Source organism: Balaenoptera musculus, chromosome 3 (assembly GCF_009873245.2).
Source record: "Balaenoptera musculus isolate JJ_BM4_2016_0621 chromosome 3, mBalMus1.pri.v3, whole genome shotgun sequence".
In the NCBI taxonomy this organism is placed as follows: Eukaryota; Metazoa; Chordata; class Mammalia; order Artiodactyla; family Balaenopteridae; genus Balaenoptera; species Balaenoptera musculus.
The window spans coordinates 43,152,080-43,174,530 of record NC_045787.1 but is presented as its reverse complement, the minus strand read 5'-3'; the positions used below and the strand labels follow the sequence as shown (position 1 = coordinate 43,174,530).

General features: G+C 36.8%; 1 protein-coding gene across 3 annotated transcripts in view; it reads right to left on the bottom strand.

Annotated features, from left to right (window-relative positions):
• GPBP1 (GC-rich promoter binding protein 1) overlaps positions 1-22,451 on the bottom strand; it is a 73,134-nt gene that overhangs the window by 4,545 nt on the left and 46,138 nt on the right. For 2 of the 3 annotated variants that reach the window (XM_036846309.1, XM_036846308.1), the window contains 8 exons: positions 22,231-22,354; positions 21,871-22,094; positions 20,286-20,352; positions 11,143-11,327; positions 10,383-10,523; positions 8,828-8,995; positions 8,161-8,348; positions 3,463-3,565 (listed from right to left, as the gene is read on the bottom strand). In XM_036846309.1, the coding sequence (XP_036702204.1) occupies positions 3,463-3,565; positions 8,161-8,348; positions 8,828-8,995; positions 10,383-10,523; positions 11,143-11,327; positions 20,286-20,352; positions 21,871-22,094; positions 22,231-22,354 (1,200 nt within the window). Of the gene's footprint in view, positions 1-3,462; positions 3,566-8,160; positions 8,349-8,827; positions 8,996-10,382; positions 10,524-11,142; positions 11,328-19,156; positions 19,217-20,285; positions 20,353-21,870; positions 22,095-22,230; positions 22,355-22,451 lie in introns of all 3 variants that reach the window. The other variant, XM_036846307.1, reaches the window with a different exon arrangement.

Genomic DNA, 22,451 nt, shown 5'->3' with positions numbered 1-22,451 from the left:
AACGTGAATTTTTTGTTTGTAAATTGGACAATATAATAAACATAACAAAAAAAATCCTTCAGAAGTATTACCCATAATCAGCTTGTGAAAAATAACATGGTTCACTAACTTCCAAATAAAAAATTTACATTAACTGGGAAGGAAGAAATATGAAAGTGGAAAAGAAGTAAAATTATCTGTTTACAGACAACATGATCTTATATGTAAAAAGCCTAAAAATTCTATTTAAAAACCTGTGAGAACTAACACACGTAGCAAAGTTGCAGGACATAAAACCAATACATAAAAATCAGCTGCATTTCTATAACAATGAACAATCCAAAAAGTAAATTAAGAAAACAATTCTTAAAAAGAGAAAACAAGGGCTTCCCTGGTGGCGCAGTGGTTGAGAATCTGCCTGCCAATGCAGGGGACACGGGTTCGAGCCCTGGTCTGGGAAGATCCCACATGCCGTGGAGCAACTAGGCCCGTGAGCCACAACTACTGAGCCTGCGCGTCTGGAGCCTGTGCTCCATAACAAGAGAGGCCGCGATAGTGAGAGGCCCGCGCACCGCGATGAAGAGCGGCCCCCACTTGCCACAACTAGAGAAAGCCCTCGCACAGAAACGAGGGCCCAACACAGCCAAAAATAAATTTAAAAAAATAAAAAAAAAGAAAACAATTCTACTTATAAAAGAAAAAATACTTATCCCTAAGTATAAGAAATGAACTTAACAAAGGAGGCAAAAGACTTCTACACTGACAACTACAAAACACTGCTGAAAGAAATTTTAAAAAACATTAACAAACATCCCATACTCACGGATTAGAAGTCTTAGCATTGTTAAGATGCAAATATTACCACAATCTACAGATTCAATGTAATCCCTATCAAAATCTCACAGGTATTTTTTGCAGAAACAGAAAAACCCATCCTAAAACTCCTATAAAAGCTCAAGGGATTCCAGAATAGCCAAAACAGTCTTTTGAAAAGAAGAGCAAAGTTGGAAGTTTCATACTTGCTGATTTCAAAACATATTACAGAACTTCCCTGGTGGCACAGTGGTTAAGAATCCGCCTGCCAATGCAGGGGGCACGGGTTCGAGCCCTGGTCTGGGAAGATCCCACATGCCGCAGAGCAACTAAGCCCATGCGCCACAACTACTGAGACTGTGCTCTAGAGCCTGCAAGCCAAAACTACTGAGCCCACGCACCACAACTACTGAAGCCAGCGCACCTAGAGCCCGTGCTCCACAGCAAAAGAAGCCACCGCAATGAGAAGCCAGCTCACCCCAACAAAGAGTAGCCCCCTCTAGCCACAACTAGAGAAAGCCCACGCACAGCAACAAAGACCCAATGCAGGCAAAAATAAATAAATTTATTTAAAAAAAAAAAAAAAAGAAAAGAAAAAGGTCCCGGCTTTCCCAGGGTCCTGAATTTAGCTGAACTCAACACTAAACATAGCCTCCTCCATCCTTTTTAAAACAAACAAACAAACAAACAAAAAAACAAAACATATTACAGAGCTGCAGCAATCCAAACAATGTGGCACTGGCATAAAAACAGAACTGAAGGGACTTCCCTGGTGGCGCAGTGGTTGAGAATCCGCCTGCCAATGCAGGGGACACGGGTTCGAGCCCTGGTCAGGGAAGATCCCACATGCCATGGAGCAACTAAACCCATTCGCCACAACTACTGAGCCTGCACTCCACAGCCAGTGAGCCACAACTACTGAGCCCACGTGCTGCAACTACTGAAGCCCGCACACCTAGAACCTTCTCTTGCTCCACAAGAGAAGCCATCGCAATGAGAAGCCCGTGCACCACAACGAAGAGCAGCCCTGCTCACTACAACTAGAGAAAGCCCGTGCACAGCAACGAAGACCCAACATAGCCAAAATTAAAAATAAGTAAATAAATTTATAGGGGAAAAAACCCCCACAAAAACAGAACTGAAGACCAATGAATAGCAAGCCCAGAAACAAACCCTTGCATATACAAATGATTTTTAACAAGGGTGCCAAGACCATTCAATACAGAAAGCACAGTCTTTTTCAACAAATGGTGTTGGGAGAAAAATACAAGAAATGAGAGGGAAGAGAGCACCACTGGTGGGAATGTAAAATGGTGTGGCTACTACAGAAAAACAGTAGGTCAGCTTCTCAAAAAGTTAATAATAGATAACCATATGATGCAGCAATTCTACTTCTGGGTAAATACCTGAAAGAATTAAAAACAGGGACTCTACAGATATCAATAGAGTCTACAGCTATCTATACACTATCTATCTATAGATATAAATGCTGCTGTGAACATGGGTGTATAGGTATCTATCTATAGATAGAAAGATATAGATAGATACAGATACCTATACACCCATGTTCACAGCAGCCTTATTTACAACAGCCAAAGGTGGAAGCAATCCAAGTGTCCATCAATGAATGAATGGATAAACAAAATGTGGTACATACACATATAATGGATTATTGTGTCTTAAAAAAACGATATTCTGATTGACCCGTGCTTCAACATGGATGAATCTCAAAGACATTCTGCTAAGTGAAATAAGCCAGTCACAAAAGGACAAATACTGCGTGATTCCACTTACATGAGGTACCCAGACAAATTCACAGAGACAGAAAGTAGAGTGGTGGTTTCCCAGGGTTGGGGGAGCAGAGAATGAAGTTATGGTTTAATGGGTACAGAGTTTCAGTTTTACAAAATGAAAAGAGCTCTGGAGGTGAGTGGTGGTAATGGCTGCATAACAATGTCAATGTACCTAATGCCACAAAACTGTACACTTAAAAATGGTTGAAATCGTAAATTTTATGTTATGCGTATTTTGCCACAAATTTTTAATTAGGACGATGAAGTCTATTTTATTATGAAGTAAACGTAACTAATTTCCTCAAAGATTTCATTCAAAACATTTAAGAAGTGTTTTGAAGATTATAATATAAATTATAATATCTCCATATAGAAAATCACTTCTGCATGACCAGAACTATTTTAAAAAACTATAATGGATTTGAAAAAGAAAAATCTCAACTCCCTGACACTCTATTGTACATTTTCTAAGGAATACTCTTTCAAAACGGCAACTATGAAGACATTAAAAAAAAGATGTTCTAGAATATAAAATATTCCTATGCCAAGAAAAGGATAAAAAAATGAAGCTACATTTGGCAAAGCTACTGTTGTTTTCTACTTCTTATCCCCAAGTCATTTTTTAAATACCTGAAAAGTGACAAATCATATTCTTTACACTAATTCCTAAGCACTGCAGATCCATGGATTTAAAGAAGTCAGCATTGCAGACCTATTTAAAACAAAGGCAAATCTGACCTACAGTGTGATGTTTAACAAATTCCTAAATAAAACTGTAAAACTTTCTCCCCACCCCCCAAAAATGCTTAGTTACATGTTGTTCTGATTAAGGAAGGGCAATTTTTAAAGTGAATTTATATGATTCAGCTCTTCTTACCTGTTCACTAATAACCTGGAATTCTCTCATTTCATCCTCAGTTAAGGGAGCACATGTTTCATCATTTTCACTGTCTTCTTGCCAGCCCATCTCCTTTAACAATCTGGAAAGGGGGGAAAGAATAAATTTAATTTAGAACTTACCCCAAGTAAGATAATTCCTTTTACACTGTGAGCAAGAAAACATGATCCATTTTTTGGGTTTGCCGAAAGGTTCGTTCGGTTTTTTCTGTAAGATGGCTCTAGTAGCGCTTAGTTGTCTTTAACTTCATTTGAAACAATTTTGTTAGACTGTATTGTAACAGCTGTCATATTCAGCATGCATTTTAAAAAAAGCTTATCAAAATTGGTGAATTTTTGTGCAGCCATTTTAACAGTGAAGATGGAACAAAGAACATGTTTGGCGTATTATGCTGCATTATTTCAAGGAAGATAAAAATGCAACTGAAAAGCACGAAAAGATTTGTGCAGTGTATGGAGAAGGTGCTGTGACTGATCGAACGTGTCAAAAGAGGTTTGCGAAGTGTCGTGCTGGAGATTTCTCGCTGGACGATGCTCCATGGTGAGGTAGACCAGTTGAAGTCGATAGCGATCAAATCGAGACATTAATTGAGAACAATCAACGTTATACCATGCGGGAGATAGCCAACATACTCAAAATATCTAAATCAAGCGCTGGAAGTCATTTGCACCAGCATGGTTATGTTACTCACTTTGATGTTTGGGTTCCACGTAAGTTAAGCGGAAGAAAAAAAACCCTCTTGACCATATTTCCACATGCGATTCTCTACTTAACTAACATAACGAAAACATTCCGTTTTTAAAACAAGTTGTGACGGGCGATGAAAAGTAGATACTGTACAGCAATGTGTAACGGAAGAGATCGGACAAGCAAAATGAACCACCACCAACCACACCAAACGCCAGTCTTCATCCAAAGAAGGTGATGTTGTGTATATGGTGGGATTGGAAGGGCATCCTCTATTATGAGCTCCTTCCGAAAAACCAAACGATTAATTCCAACAAGTACTGCACCCAATTAGACCAACTGAAAGCAGCACTCGACGAAAAGCATCCAGAATTAGTGAACAGAAAATGCATAATCTTCCATCAGGATAACGTAAGACCACGTGTTTCTTTGCTGACCAGGCAAAATCTGTTACAGCTTGGCTGGGAAGTTCTGATTCATCAGCCGTATTCACCAGACACTGCAGCTTCAGATTTCCATTTATTTTGGTCTTTACAAAATTCTCTTAACAGAAAAAATTTCAACTCCCTGGAAGACTGTAAAAGGTACCTGGAACAGTTCTTTGCTCAAAATATTAAAAGTTTTGTGAAGACGGACTTCCCTGGTGGCGCAGTGGTTAAGAATCCGCCTGCCAATTGCAGGGGACACGGGTTCGAGCCCTGGTCCGGGGAGATCCCACACGGCGCAGAGCAACTAAGCCGGTGCACCACAACTACTGAGCCCACGTGCCACAACTACTGAAGACCGTGCGCCTAGAGCCCGTGCTCCGCAACAAGAGAAGCCACCGCAATGAGAAGCCCACGCACTGCAATGAAGAGTAGCCCCCACTCGCCGCAACTAGAGAAAAGCCCGCATGCAGCAGCAAAGACCCAATGCAGGCAAAAATTAATTAATTAAAAAAAAAAAAGAATACATAAACAACAAGGTCCTACTGTATAGCACAGGGAACTATATTCAGTATCCTGTAATAAACTGTAATGAAAAAGAATCTGCATCAGTTTGCTGTACACCAAAAACTAACACATTGTAAATCAACTATACTTCAACTGAAAAAAAAAAAAAGATTAACAGGGAATCAACCACTTTCTCTAGTTGGGCAAACAAGAATACTGTAGCCATGACTGCTGCATCTGACTTAGAGCCTTTAAAGCTTCTGTTTCTTATATGGCCACATATCTTGTACTAGTCTGATTATACTGTTTTTTTTTTTTTAAACATCTTTATTGGAGTATAATTGCTTTACATTGTTGTGTTAGCTTCTGCTGTATAACAAAGTGAATCAGCTGTATGTATACATATATCACCAAATCCCCTCCCTCTTGCGTCTCCCTCCCACCCTCCCTATCCCACCCCTCTAGGTGGTCACAAAGCACAGAGCTGGTCTCCCTGTGCTATGCGGTTGCTTCCCACTAGCTATCTATTTTACATTTGGTAGTGTATATATGTCAGTGCCACTCTCTCACTTCATCCCAGCTTACCCTTCTCCCTCCCCGTATCCTCAAATCCATCCTCTATGTCTGCGTCTTTATTCCTGTCCTGCCCCTAGGTTCTTCAGAACCATTTTTTTTTTAAGATTCCATAATAACATCCCTTAAGCATACTCCTTTTTTTTTTTTAAACTTTGGTTGATTGGTTGGTTGGTTTTTGTGTGTGTATGTATGTATGTATGTATGTACGTATGGCTGTGTTGGGTCTTCGTTTCTGGGCAAGGGCTTTCTCTAGTTGCGGCAAGTGGGGGCCACTCTTCATCACGGTGCACGGGCCTCTCATTATCGCGGCCTCTCTTGTTGCCGAGCACAGGCTCCAGACGCGCAGGCTCAGTAATTGCGGCTCACGGGCCTAGTTGCTCCGCGGCATGTGGGATCATCCCAGACCAGGGCTCGAACCTGTGTCCCCTGCATTGGCAGGCAGATTCTCAACCACTGCGCCAAAAGGGAAGCCCCAAGCATACTCCTTTTTACACCTAACTCATCTTTCAAATTGAACCTGTCACATATTGGCTACTTTGTAGCCTTTACACATTTTCAAACAATCTCATAAAATAACAGTGCTCAGAGACTGGAAATAAAATGTAACACTATACCCATATTTTACAGATGAAGAACCAGGATCACTTAAGTAAAAACAATTTGCCTACTTGACAGCAAAGAAAGGAGGAGAATTCTGGTTTTTTGCCTCCTAAGTTAGTATACATTGCACCAAACTCTGCTGCCTCTGGACTAAAATGTCACAGTCACCATCACTGTTAATTACTATTTCTCACATTTCTTTTAATCATTTAATGCTTTGTCTTCACTGTAACCTAGATGGCCTCCCTGTGGAATGGCACTTCCATTCTCAATGCCACCCAGTCCAGAGTCTACAGATCTAGACTGGTAAAAACAATCTCACACCTTTCATTAGATCCTTACTTTTACTTGTTTCACTTTTAAAAACTGAATCATAACTAAATAATAATGCAGATGGAACAAATTATTTCAAATGTTATGAAAAACAAGTATTCCTAACTGTCCATTCTCTCCTCTTTCCACTTCCCTCCTCCACTTCCCTCCAAGGGCTGTAACTGTTAACTGTTTCTAGAATAGCTTTCAAAACAAATACTCTGTATTTCTCTATTCCCCACAATTAGGAATACACCACAACAGTGATCTGCACTTTGCCTTTTCATTAGCATTTCTTCCCATTCTCTTTCAAATTATTACCAAATCACCCTGATACCATTTTCACAATTACCACCCTCCACTAAATATTTTCAATGGCTTCCCACTTCCTAAAGAACAAACTCCTTAACCTTAACACCATGACCACAAATTCAAATTCCTTACACTAGAAAAAGCACAGGACTAGAAGTGGAAGACCTGGGTCACAAATCCTACTCTCCACAAACCAGGTATAAGACACAGGCTAATTTGTTCACTTCCCTATTTCTTCATCTGAAGCATTGAAAGAGCTTGAATAGATCTCTAAGGCCCTGCCTTTTCAATTTATCTCTAATTCCATTAAGGACTCCACACTCCTGTCAAGATATTCTATTCACTAACCCTAAAACAAACTAGGTATGTATTCAACTCTAAATATCCTTTCATGCCCCTTTGTATTCCAAAATGACTACCCAGTACCCTTGCCCGTACTGTCTCACCCTTTAAGATTTAATTTAGGTCCCAATTAAAACTCTGACTGGTACTCAAGCCATATGCTATCTACCCCCAAACTCCCTTGAATTTCTCTGGCACTCATTTCTATTAATTCATATGGTGCTTAGACAAGGTTATCAACTACCCCTCTGATGTTGAAGCTATCCTCAATACCTTGACGACATACTGAAACTTGATAATAATAGTAATATATGTGCCTATTTCATATTTTATATTTTTTAACAAAAAAATTGTCATCCTTGAGAACTGTATCACTGATGCCTAAGTTGTTAAATCAAGCAATATGAGTACTTAAATATGTATGTAACTTAAGAATCAGAAAGTTTACAGGGAGTTCCCTGGTGGCCTAATGGTTAGGATTCAGGCTTTCACTACCGTGGCCCAGGTTTGATCCCTGGTTTGGGAACTGAGATCCCGCAACCAAAAAAAAAAAAAAATTACATAAAATTTGAAGCCATGGAAAAGAAATATCACTCAATTTTCAGAGAAACACATGCTACAACATGGATGAACCTTGATAAAGTATTACTGAAAGCAGACTGGTGGTTACCTAAGGACAATGAGTAACAATGAGGAGTAACTGTAAATGAACACAGGGTTTCTTTCTGGAGTGAAAGAAATGTTCTAAAATTAGACTGTGGTGACAATTACACAACTTCAAATACACCAAAAATTAGTGAATTGAGTAAAAAATTTATAGTATATAAATTATATCTCAATGAAGCTGTTAAAAAATAAATCAATTTTCTATAATAAAATCAAAATTCTGGGTAGAGACAAAAGTAAAAATACTAACCTGTGTTCTGCTTCCAGTGAACTAGAAAGAACATCAGTTTGTGGGAAGGTTGAAGACCGAATGATCTGTTGGGAAATTACCGAGGCATTGCCATTCTCTTGTGGAATTTCATTTTCATCAAAGTTTCGGTTTATATCCCTTTCTTGGTGAGTACTGTTGCTGTTATGCAAATTAAATGAGTCGTCATCCTGATTTTTGAAGAGTTAAAAAAAATGAGTTAGACAATAGAATTGTTTAAAAAAAAAACTTTAATAGATCCTGGTTAGATTTTCATTGATAAAACAACTGTAATGCTTATATAATCATTTAGGAGACAGTTTCATAAGATGTAAAACTAAGTTGTGAAGCGTACCAACAGCTTTCTGACTCTATGTATTCACATCTATTCAATAAAGACAAAACTAAAAGGATAAATAAAGGTAGGCAAGATGGGGAAAACCAAAAACACAAACATCAACAGGAATTTTTTTTAATTTCATTTTTGCACAGGAACTACAGAGTAAGAAAAATCTATTTTAGAAATGAATTCATTATTTATGCAAATAGCTAGCTAGCCTTGCTTTCAGAAATATGAAAATATTCAAAGGTCCTAAATAAATAATATTGGCCCACCTATTCCAATGACATGCTAATGTCAAACCAAGAATTACACTGCAAGTTCAACTACCTTTTCTGAGCCCGCATGGCTTTCATCTTCATGTTCCTCTTCTACTCTGTCCCTTTTCAATGCTTTCAAAAATTCACTCTTCTTATCAGTGCGCATACGTGTCAGTTTGGTTAGACGAGGCTGCTGATTAAGTTTGTCAACAGGTGAAGAGGAATTTGAGCGATTACACTAAGAAAAGAAATCAAAAATGTTGATAAATGTAGACAGAGAACTAATATCAATATAAAGTTCACAACTACCATGACTTTCTATTTCACCTTCTTCCCAATACAAAATTGATTTTAAATTCTATTTTAAACCTGTTTTCCACTATGACTGCCATTTTTATCTATCCCACTGAATGAGTAAACATAAAAATTTTATCCCAGAAACAATTAAGGTCTGATAATACCAAGAACTATGATTCTAAATTAGGACTTTAAATACTATTTTATAAAATGAATCCTGAAATTGCTTAAACATTTCTATAATTCAAAAAAAAAGCAGTTTTTAAAATTGTGTTCCACAGAGTTCTAAGGTTCTAGTAACAGCTTCCCGTACGAACTATTATAATTCTTTACACACAGGTACACAGATAGGGTTTTACGAGGGAAAATTTTTGTGGAAGAGCAGGAGGGGACAGTAACAGAACACGTACTGGAGTCCTTTTTGTTTTTGATATTTTGACAGTGGAGTACAAAAGAAAAGAGAACGTTAGAATTCTGTCACAGGTATTTTAAGCCATGGGAATAAACCAAAATGCTTAACTGTTGGCAATAAAGTCTGCAGACTATAATGAATTTAAGCCACAACCAACCAGCTGAGAATGCTGGTCCTTCCATCACAGCTCTAAAATTCTATGATTGAGAACTAGCATATGAGGGGTTATAATGTTCCACTATAGTACCCAAACCAATCTCAGTTATAACAATACAGTCACAATCTCAGTCACAAGTGTCTTTTGACCCTGAACTGGTCAGGGAAGTCCCTGATCTAGAAGTTTCAGTCACAAGTGTCTTTTGACCCTGAACTGTTCAGGGAAGTCCCTGATCTAGGAGTTTCAGAAAGCTGGCCAAATGAGAAAGAAATACATAAGCTACTTCAAGGTCAGTAAAATAATAATATGCACCTTTCCCTCTTCTTCCTCCTCTCTGCCCTCTCTTAGTGTCCATCATCCCCAAAAGAAGATTATATAATAAAAATCCTTATTTTTAGTCAAGGTTCAATCAGACAGCATAGCATAACTCTGTGGCAAAAGTCAAAATACCCATTTTCACAATTCTTCTCTTAAAAATTACTCTTTCTGGTTGATAAGTATATGGGTGTTTCACTCTATGATTTTCTCTACATTTTAGGATATTTGGAATTTTGTTAGAAATTTTAAAAATTATCCCTACTTAAACTGCAAAAAAAGCTAGCAAACGGAGGGAAGTATCTGAATCAAGTTTTCTGAAAGAACTAAAATATCTCATTTTAATGCATTCATTTAATGCATCTATGCTTTTTGTTCACTGTTAATTAAATTACCATGATTAAGACACATTTCGCTCCTCAGGAGTAATTTTAAGTGCCATACCTCTTTCACTGAAGTTGTTGATGGACTAAAATTCTTGGCAGTTGATTTAAAAGTATTAAAGTTTCCGACACCATATGTAGACTCATGAGGGAAAGAAGTCCCAACTTTATTTTCTTTAGTTTGGCTTTTCCACTGTGTAGGCTAAAGAAAAACACACAAACGTTAATTTGTATCTAAAACAGAGTATATAGAAGAGAGAGAAAACAAACTGAACACATAAAGATGACTAAATGTGGCTCATAAAAACAATTATTTTTGTATTATACCTTAATCATTTCTACATGGTTCTCGTCCATCTTTTTTTACAAATAAAATCAAAACCTGGTATTCAGCTAAAACATCTAACTACATTGATGTTTTTTCAAAGTTTTATAAACCTTAAGTTAGGTTTCTTTTGCCTAATACCAAGAAAACACAAGTGACCGAGTTTCAAAAACCTAAAACTGAACACGAAGGACAGAGTATTTTATACATTATTATTAAGCAAATATATCACAGATACATCTTGCAAAACAAGTATTTATAGATTTCATTTACTACTGACTACTAAAATAAGAAAACATACATGGACAAACACACAAGCCACTTACAAGACAATTAAAATCAATGACACACAGTGGGCCAACAACACTTTCCACTTAGAAATCAGCAGTCCGCCAATACCCCCACACTTCGACGTGAAATCTTTAACATTTTTTCTGTCAAAGTAATTCAGTTGATATCAACTTAAAACTTGCGTGTTTAACAACTTAGAACTTACTTTTGTAGGTGGAGCGGCAGGCTTAGGGACTAAGCCTTTATAAACACTTGGACCAGTCCCATTCTTAACTGGCTGTGACTGAAGATTTCCTACTACTGGGAATCCAGATAGCTGTAAGTCTTTTGTATTACCTTTCTTAATGACCAGCATCCTTTGAGTTCTAGATTTAGGATTCGGGGGATATTCTGCATAAATAAAGCACGAGCAATAGTTACACAGTTTAAATTTTAGCATAAAATTAAACCACCAAAAGAATCGTATATTCCAAACTTGATTATATTTAAAAACAACAGCTGCTTCCTGAGTAAAATAATTAAGCTAAGTATGAACTATATTCCTGCTTGAGAAATGAAGCTAAAACAATCAAACAAGTGATAGCAAGAATTGAGCAATGTCAAGTAACAAAGACGAATTAAGCTACTAGATAGGTTCCTAGAATGGTTAACTATGACCCAGCCAAAATTAACTACATTCTAGCATACTTTTCATTAATTTTTTTAAATTACAAATTTCATCCTAATGGCTCTTAAGACTTAAAATATAAAATATATTATATTTTCCTCTTCTCCATTTTGAAAAGAGAATTTTCCTAATTCCTTCATTCTTTTTATCTCACTCATAAAGTTATTACTAATTAGAAAGAAACTACAGTCCCTCTATTTCTAAATTCCTACTTAAGTTATGACTAATGAAGAGGGGAATTGTTTTCATAATACCAATTCATTCAAATATTTACTGGCCATCCAAACTACACTGAAGGCATTGTGCAAGTCGTAGGGGATCCAACTCAGTCCTGGCTTCTGAAGATGGTACTAGAAATAATAGTTGCTAACTGAAAGCTTTTCTCAGTACACCCACAGTTGCTAAAATATGAAAAATTACTCCTAGAGTTTAATCAGTCAATGTGTAATCAAACAGATGTTACAGTGAGCATATTCACAATTATGGCAGTGACGTATGTCTTTCTTCCCTTAGAAAAACTCTGAAAGCATCAGTTTCACAGTTGGAGAGTTTAGAAGAAAAGAATTAACTCAAAGAAAGAAATCGCAGAAAAACTAAATTAAAATTAGCTTAAGATACGACTCTGTGAGATGGTGAGTAGCACAGATGTATATGATGATGCCCTGCGTCAAACAAACCAAACTTCCTACAGGATTATCTCAAAAACTAAACTAAACAAGGACTCCTAGGGACATGGAGGGACTCTCGAAGTCCATCTGAAACCGAACTCTTCAAACTATAGACCTGATATGGTATGTCATTTACTGTAATGCTAAAGGATTAAAGAACAAGGACCTGGCAATTCCTTGGCAGTCCAGTGGTTAGGACTCTGTGCTTTCACTGCCAGGGCCCAGCTTCAATCCCTGGTCAGGGAACTAAGATACCGCAAGCCATGTGGTGCGGCCAAAAAAAAAAACACAACAAGAACCTAAAGCAAAGTGAGAAAAGATTCATCTTTCTGAAAGTTAAACACTGAAAGTTTATCTACTAGGGCAAACATTCCAACTGCTCAGCTGCCTACAAAGGCCCAAGATATTAAGGCTAAGAAAGATATTTTCAGGCACATAAGGACACAAATTATATCACCAATATATAGTTTTTCTGCAAAACTAACAAAATGAAGTCAAAACGAAAATGAAGAATAATGATCTCAAACAGAGGCCAATGAAGAACACTAGAAATAGTGCTAAAAAATTTAAGTTACAATTACTTCTGGTAAACAGATGGTTACAGCATAACTAAAATTCTTGAAATTAGCAATGCTTTAAATTAAAATATAAGAGAAAATCTTAACAGTTTGGTACTCAAAATCTAAATGAAATGAAGCTCAGGAATCTGAAGAATGATTGACTGATGCTGGGAAATGCAAAAGGTAGTAAGAGTTTGCAAGGTCTGATCTCAGAGGAGTTCAAGTGTTAAATAACGCAAGGGGTGTTTCTATCAGTACAGCACAATTAAGTAAGTTCAAACATGACTGATGAAGACTTCTATTCCAATATTACGAACTAAGCACACAAGTTTATCTTCTTTCTCTTCTAGATCCTTATGTTAAAATTACTATAAGGGAGGAAAACAAATACAACAGTAAAAAAGAGGAGAAGGGGGGCTTCCCTGGTGGCACAGTGGTTAAGAATCTGCCTGCCAATGCAGGGGACACGGGTTCGAGCCCTGGTCTGGGAAGATCCCACATGCTACGGAGCAACTAAGCCCGTGAGCCACAACTACTGAGCCTGCGCGTCTGGAGCCTGTGCTCCGCAACAAGAGAGGCCGCGATAGTGAGAGGCCCGCGCACCGCGATGAAGAGTGGCCCCCACTTGCCGCAACTAGAGATAAAGCCCTCACACAGAAAGGAAGACCCAACACAGCCAAAAATAAATAAATAAATAAATAAATAACTTAGCATTTATTTAAAAAAAAAAAAAAAAAGAGGAGAAGGGGACTTCCCTGGTGGCACAGTGGTTAAGAATCCACCTGCCAATGCAGGGGACACGGGTTTGATCCCTGTTCCGGGAAGATCCCACATGCCTCGGAGCAACTAATCCCATGTGCCGCAACTACTGAAGCCCACACGCCTAGAGCTCCTGCTCTGCAACGAGAAGCCACCACAATGAGAAGCCCGTGCACCGCAACGAAGAGTAGCCCCCGCTCGCCGCAACTAGAGAAAGCCCGTGCGCAGCAACGAAGACCCAACGCAACCAAAAATGAATAAATAAATTTATTAAAAAAAAAAAAAAACAGGAGAAGGTTCATCAGCAATGGATGACCTCAACACATATTTCTAGAGAGTGAAGTAAAGGAAAAAACTTCAGCTTAGAGTGTGTGCACAAAGGAACCCAACAGCTGAGGAGGGGGCTAATCTGCCCTGTAGAATCCTAGATTGTAGAACTGGGACTTGGAAGTGCCATATAAGGCAGAAGACAGAAATGAAATCTTTTCAGACAAAAATCAATCACCAAGAAAAGATCTTTACTAAAGTAATTCCTAAACAACGTATTGATACTTTAGGCAGAAGTAAAATGATCCCACATTGAAGGCTGAAGGTACAAGAAGAAAAAGAAAATATTTTTATACGTAAATCATCATTCATCAAAACTAGAAGACAGAAGAAGAGAACAGATAAGCAAGCAGGCATTGTTTAAGCCTCAATATAATTCCTGACTACAAAGTTCACCTTTCCTAAAACAGGATTTCTAGACACCTAAAGGTACCTAAAAGATGATGATAGGGATTGGGAGGAAAGAGAAGCAGACACAGTGCTTGCTGATGTGCTTAGGAAGTATCCACAGTCAAGCAGTACAGAGGTTAAGACCATGTGTTTTTGTGCCAGATTTACAGAATTTTAATACTTGCTCCAACCTCACTAGTTTATCTCTCATCTGTAAAATGAAAAACAGTTCCTGTCTCAGAGTTGCAGTGAAATGTTTTCTTTAAACCAAATACTAGAAAAAATGTCCAGAAGTCATATACAATCTCCACTATACTAGGCTTCCAATTGTATTTCAAATTAAAGGTGTCCTTTTTCAAGAATTTTAAACCTAAAATTTAAACCTAAAATCCAAGAGAGTATGGAAGATGAGAAAAACTATAAAAGAAATAAACACCTTTAATAAAGACTAACCTATATCCTATATAACTATGCTGAACATACTACATAAACCTGCCTGTTTAAGAACAAGAAAAGTGTTCTTAGTCTAATGGGCCAGAATGGCGGCCACCAGCAGTGGTGTTCACGTTGTAGAGTGTTCCCAAGTGTGTGTGCCACCAGTGTCTATGTCCCCAGGGTGAGCTGCAGCCTCTCCAGAGAGATTCTCCAAGACCAGCAGCTGCTGGTTATTGAACTGCTGGTATCATGAGACTGACTGACCAAAATCGAGGACTTGGACTCCAGAGACCCTGCTTTTGATCGGGAGACACCCTATCTGAGAGCTTGAATTAATAAGAATGTGTTAAATATCAATACATGAACAAACAAGCCAAAAAGAATGAATGGGGGCAGGGGGAGTATTGGGGGGGGGGTGAGGGAGGGGGAGGAGGGGAGGAAGGAGGGGAGGGAGGGAAAGTTAGTTCTTGATGATAATAATCACATATAAGTAATGGAAAAGGTGATGGCAGCACTAGTAACTTAAATTTGCCTCATTTATATTACTTATAAACTGGCTCATCTATTCATAGATTATCTCTACAAATTCTCCTCACACAAACCTTCTGAGTTAAAGTGTTGAATCTGTTGGATTCAAACAGTATCCAATGACGACACCTACACTTTCTCCATTTACTTTATCAACTGGTAAACTACAGGAAAAAGACCCAAATTGTTCATTTTTTTAAAGAGAAAATTTATATATTGATGAAAGACTTTAACACTTATAAACAAGAATTAGAAAGTAAGTGACTTTGGTGACTTCCTTCTGTTAAGTCATATGTGCTTATTATCAAGCTCATATAAACAGCTACTCTTATTCAAACTGCCTTCAAAATACCTCAAGGCAAATGTTTTGGATTTTCATATCATTATTTCCCTCTATCCTCACAGACAACTGTGACCTGATAATAACTGACTTTAAATATCCTTTTATTATCTTGTTACTTCATGCTCTCCCAGTATCTTTGAATGTTACAATTAGTTTTGTTCCTTTAAATCCAAAGCCAATGGTGGAGGGGAAAGGCTCAAGCCTCTGAAGAAAGATTAGAATTAAAATACTGCCACATATAATACTGATACAAAGTAAGCTGGCCAGACATAAGTCAGAGCTGACATCTCAATTCCTCATCTTCTTTTCTGTCTTTAACTATACTCTCCATATAGTTGCCTTATACATACATATATACATTCTGATTCAATCAGTTTTTACTTTTATTTTTCAATCTATCACTTAGGACATTCTTTTTTGCCTTTTATTAAATAAATCTACCAGAAATCTCCCTCACTTATTGGATTTGAACATAATTAGCTAACATGTATTAAAAACCTGTGACATGACCAAGGATATGACACAGTAGACAATTTAATATTAACAGTGCTTTTTCCATTAGTGTTAGTATAGTGATCCTCCTCATTTCACAGACAAGAAAATTCACTCAGACATTAAGTAATCTTCCCAAAGTCTAAATAATTAATAAGTAAAAGACCTAACATTAGGGCCCAGACCTATCTGATTCCAAAACCAATGCACTTAACCACTATATTATACTACTGGAGAAAATGGAAATTAAAGTATTGCTAGGTCAGATACTTCAAAATGTATACTATCTCCAACTAAAAATACTAATAACAAGCCTGTACTGAATGGTCAAAATTAAGAGGCTTGTAAGTATACACTACTAAGTCAGGGGTCTGCCCTTTCCCTCACCATCACAGTGATGCCAGTTAATATATTTTTCTTTTTAATCAGCCAGTTAATAATTTAATTTGCTCATCTTGACATAAGAGGCAACTTTAATGTGTGAATAAAAGCATACAGCCAAGGGAATGATAAACAGTATTTTAATTAAGTTTTCACACTAATTCGAAGAGGAAACTTGACCACATAAGATACAAAAACATACAAATATCAAAAGCAAACAATCAGTACCACAGCAATTAAATCCAGTTGAACACTAATTTTAAAACAGAAAAATATTTTTAAGATTATTTTTATACGGATTAATGTTGTTTGAATTTTGCTGGTTTTGAATTTTTTATTTAATGTACAAATCTTTTGTTTTACAGTAGTATGAGAGTTTTAATCAAATGAGTTTCACTAACATAATTTATGTCAAAGCAGGAGTATGCTATTCTTTCCTTTAACAAGGTCCCCATGTTACTCATATGAAAAAAGAGTAGGCTTAAGTAAATATATTTCTAAAACAAAAACAACTTAAATGAACGCTACGTGTAACTCTGACCAAATAAAACTTACTTGTGTCAAGTTGTCTAATCAAACTATTAACTTTTCCTTCTCAACCTTGAACACGTGTTGCATTACCTTTTCTTCTTGTTATAATGTTAGCAATTGTTTTCATATAAGAAAGACATTGAAGGAAAGTGTAGTCATAACAATATATAAACAATCTACCAACAGAATGCTTTTATACAAAGAAATTTGATAAAGATTATTCCCTTCTCTTAATCCTTTTACAAAGTCACTTTAAAAACTTCACTTGTTTCATGACCTAAACGCATTTAGTGCAATCATGTCACTCAACCTGTATTGCTAGTGGTTAATACCATTAGAATTCTCTCTAGAAAACAACCCACCTTTAAGAACTGGTCACCAGGGACTTCCCTGGTAGCACAGCGGTTAAGAATCCACCTGCCAATGCAGGGGACATGAGTTCGATCCCTGGTCAGGGAAGATCCCACATGCCACAGAGCAGCTAAGCCCGTGCACTACAACTACTGAGCCTGCGCTTTAGACCCCACGAGCCACAACTACTGAGCCCGTGCACCACAACTACTGGAGCCAGTGCGCCTAGAGCCCGTAATGAGCCCCTAGAGAAGCCCGCACACCACAATGAAGAATTGCTCCCGCTTGACTCAACTAGAGAAAGCTAGTGCGCAGCAACGAAGACCCAACACAGCCAAAAAAAAAAAAAAAAAAGAGCTGGTCACCAATTTGCTTTGATTTAGAAGGCTAAAAAAATGAATAAAGTTCTTAAAGATGAGCCTTGATGCTCTTAAGTACTGTATCAAATATGAGAAAAACTCAGGAATAAATTCATCAAATTCTCAAGGAATAAACACAAATATATATGCTGAGCTGAAACAAGACTATGCTTAAGTTAATTACTAGTGACTGAAGTTTTTCATTATTTAGTATCTTAAGCACAAAACGTTAGGCTCTGCTAGTGATATGTTCCTGACATATTACGCCAACACAAATAGACAGCAGGACTTCTAAAAACACACAAATCAATTTGATAGTCACTAATGTCTCAAATTGCATACAAACACACAAACACATCATTTTCTCTCTTTCTCACTACGCAAATCAGTCACCCAGGTAAATTATTTTAAAATTCTCACAGGCACGCTGAAGTGCCCTAAATTTTTGTTTACTTTTAAATCATTAGGTATATGAGATAAATTAATTAGTAAATATTAATCTTATGCATCAAGCAACAGTGATCCTGGTTAAGATCAAAACACTACAGAAGTTACAGATATAAACTGTAGGGTGTTTCCAATAAAGCTAATTAAGATCTAAGTAGAATTAAACTTATATTTAACTATAGTTTAAATAGCGTGACTACTTTCACTCAAAGTATTTTTTATTTGGGATATTATGTTTAGACTCTTGCAATTTTTGATCTACAAAAGGACAGTTTCAGGGACAAACTGGTGGTGTTTGCTTTTTAATACATATTACATTTCCGTTATTAAATTTTGACTTACCTGGAAGGAAGTAGCACTAGAAAAGTTCTACTGAAGTCCTTCCTAAAATTCTCTCATGTCTTCCTCAGGAACATAGCTATTTTAAATGTTGCAATGGGGAAAACAATATTTGGGAACCCAGGGGGTAAAGTAAGAAAGGACTAGTGAAGTGTGATACAATGAAAGTTTCATTGTATTCCTATGGGAAGTACTGGGAATTTAACAATTAATCAAGCCACAATTAACCATTTTCTTTTTTCTAATGCAGACACACTTTTTAGTTTACCTAAGACACAGTAAAGAGTACATCTTCCTTTTAAACATCTTTTCAACTAGTGCCCAAAATCCTTAGACCAACCCTGAAACAGGAGAACCAAAATCTTTATATTAATACATTTTATTCTCAATATTTTCAAAGATGTATTTGCCTTTAAATCATTTCTAAAATTATTATATTAACCAAGGATCAGTACCAATAGTATCTATAGGTAGTTTTATATGACAAATGCTCACTAACATTCTTGATTTTTTATTTACTTTCATTTTAATCAAATCCAAATTATTCCTAATTTCTTAGATTTTATTTAACACCTTCCAGGTGGTTCTATATTCTTATGCAATCAGCTGTTCCCAGAAAAACTGAATAATAAGGAAACATACCTAAGAGAGGAGCTTGGGAGATTTTTTTGGTTGGGTATGTGTGTGTCTGGGCGTGTAGGCCTGGGGAGAGTGGCAGAAATACTAATTTGCAATACAGAAAAAACAATGCCATTCACATGGTTCTAACAAAAGTGTCTGACCACCCCCACCCCCACCCACAAGAAGCCCTTAAATTGGGAGATCAAAAGAAACAAAATAATTCCTCCAGCGTATCACCCCATAAATACAATAAAGAACAGCACAGGAAGTGGCAAAGTTTAAAATAATGCCTTTACTGTTAGGACTAGTATGCTGTCATAAGCCACAATCCTTTTGTTTTGGTAAGTTGTTGATTTTCAATAGAAAACACAAATGAACATGTGTACAAGTTCCAAAGTGGATACATCACCTCTGAATTTGGTATCAAATAATTAAATTTATTTTTCAGATATCAAATCTTCATATTTTAAGTTTTTTCCATTATTTTAAACTTCACTTGAATCTCTAAAAAGCTAACTAAGTTGTACTATATGAGTGCAGTTTAATCTTCTGTAAGATGCTATCAAATTAAACTCTCAGCAGTTTTAAAGAAAAGGGAGTTATTACCAGAAAAACTCATTAAGATCTGACAATCAAAAAGGCAAATAATTTCAAACAGACTAGTTCCGTAGGCAAAATTTATACAATTATTTTTTAATACTGTCTATGTGTAACCATTTTCATAAGTAAAAAAAATTAATTTTTTTATATCACACTATGATTGATTAAAAGTACTTATCTTTCCAGTTAAGTTTTCAACTCTGAAAAACTACAGATTAAGTTAAACTAAATTTTTTGTTTCGTTAGATTATCAGGCTGCTCTCAAAATGACTTTAATTCATTACATTAACTTACAACCATTTTTTTCAAAATGCGTATTTGAGTGTACTTAATGGTACTAACATGTAAATCAACTATCCAAATCAAGATCTTCTCCTATCTGCAATATCTTGGTTTTTAAAAGGTAAGTGCTACCTTTTTTGTAGCTCAGCACATCAAAAACAGGTATTTAAAAGAGAAAGTTTAATTCTAGCCTATTTATTTTAAACAACACAAATGTGAAACCTAAAAATAACATATATCCCTCAAAGATAGATCAAGAATTACTTACCCCATACACCTGCAGCTAAAGATTTATTCTGATTTGGTTCTCTCTCATACTCAGGATTTAAAGATGGCTGAAAAAAAGTTGGAATAAAAAGAATACAATAAATGTTTAAACTGCTCACATTTAAGAAAAAAATCCTTTTAAAAGTAATCTCAGGGACTTCCCTGGTGGTCCAGTGGCTAAGACTCCATGCTCCCAATGCAGGGGCCCAGGGTTCGATCCCTGGTCAGGGAACTAGATCCCACATGCCACAACTAAAGATCCCGTGTGCCGCAACTAAGACACGGCACAGCCAAATAAATAAATATTTTAAAAATAAAAAATAAATAAAGGTAATCTCAAAACTATATGGAAAAATCTGACATAATATAATGAACTCTTTACTACTCAACACTAATTATTCATAAATCTTACTTTCTGCTTATTCTGCTAACAATTAAAATGGTTACTATCTACACTCACTCCAAGTTGTAGAAAACAAAGGAAGGGTCTTTAAATATTCTCCTCATCCCCAACTACGTGAGGAAAAAGTATGAATTTTTAAAAAAAGCAAATGTTAATAGAATGTCTTTGCATCAATATGAGAAATCATCCTTTCTTAGCATAAGGTCAAGAGCAGGGAAGAGGAAAACCAGACCATTCCTCAACTCTTCTGTTAGGTTTGCATCACTGAATGCATGTTTAGTTAAACATGCTCATTTTCAAAGCAAAGTACAAATTTATATTTCAAAAAGTGATGCTCAGGGTATTAAAAAGAAAACTGAGCTGAGCACTGAATGTGTACTCTAAAGCTAATCTTATTAGATGTTTACTCTCTAGAAAAGGGAAATTGTTTAAATTGCTATGAAGAATAAAACGACATAAATTTATCCAAAGTTTTAAAAAACCACACGGTGAGATACAGGAATATAAGTAGGAGGGAAGGAGGAAGAAGACTGGGGAAGGGAAGAGTTATGTACAAAAAGCCTCACAAAATGTAAGGATTAAAAATAATTGAGAGGGGGCTTCCCTGGTGGCACAGTGGTTGAGAATCTGCCTGCCAATGCAGGGGACACGGGTTCGAGCCCTGGTCTGGGAAGATCCCACATGCCACGGAGCAACTGGGCCCGTGAGCCACAATTACTGAGCCTGCGCGTCTGGAGCCTGTGCTCCGCAACAAGAGAGGCCGCGATAGTGATGAAGAGTGGCCCCCGCTTGCCACAACTAGAGAAAGCCCTCGCACAGAAACGAAGACCCAACACAGCCATAAATAAAATAAATAAATAAAATTAAAAAAAAAAAAATTGAGGGACTTCCCCAGCGGTCCAGTGATTGGGACTCCGAGCTCCCAATGCAGGGGGCCTGGGTTCGATTCCTGGTCAGGGAACTAGAGCCTGCATGCCGCAACTAAAGATCCCATGTGCTGCAACTTAGACCCGGTGCAGCCAAATAAATAAATAACTATTTTAAAAATAAATAAATAAATAATTGAACCTGTCAAGTGTGATCTCTGTAGAAAATGAGCTGTACTGATAAAATCTGAGAGAGACTTGATGCTTACATAGCACTTACAGAAACCTCATTTGTATTAAAATTATAAGAAACTTACAAAATCCTCAGCCTCAAATTGTTTGCGTTCTCTCTTGTCTTCTTTCCTCCCCGTTTCACTGTCAGGTATGCTGTTTTCATGTAGGCCTTGGCTTTTTCCAGAATGGAAAATACTGCTACGAGAACGGGAACTTCCACCATGGTATCCCCCTCGATGATTTATGTTTTCAGTACCATTTCTTCCATGTGTACGCCATCCATTTTTTTCTTTCCTTCCAAAGTTACCTTTATTTAATAATGGTAAAGTATTATAAATTCAAAGAAGACGGTTATGCTTAAAGATTTAATCACAATCAAAACATTCTTATAAGAATGCGAAGAAAATTATTCTTAAACTCTACTGTTCCTTAGCAAATTTTACCTCCATTAGGACGTCCAATTCCAGAATCAAAGCCATCTGAAGAGTTGTGTCGTCGACGATTCACATCATAACGATTTTCTGTCCATGAAAAGTTTTCAGAATGCTTTTCAAAATTCAGTGACGACTGAAACAGATTATAAGCATACAGGTAAACATACATATAAAACTTGACTATAACTTGAAAAACTAGTAATACTCTGGCTTAATTTATTTCCAAGAAT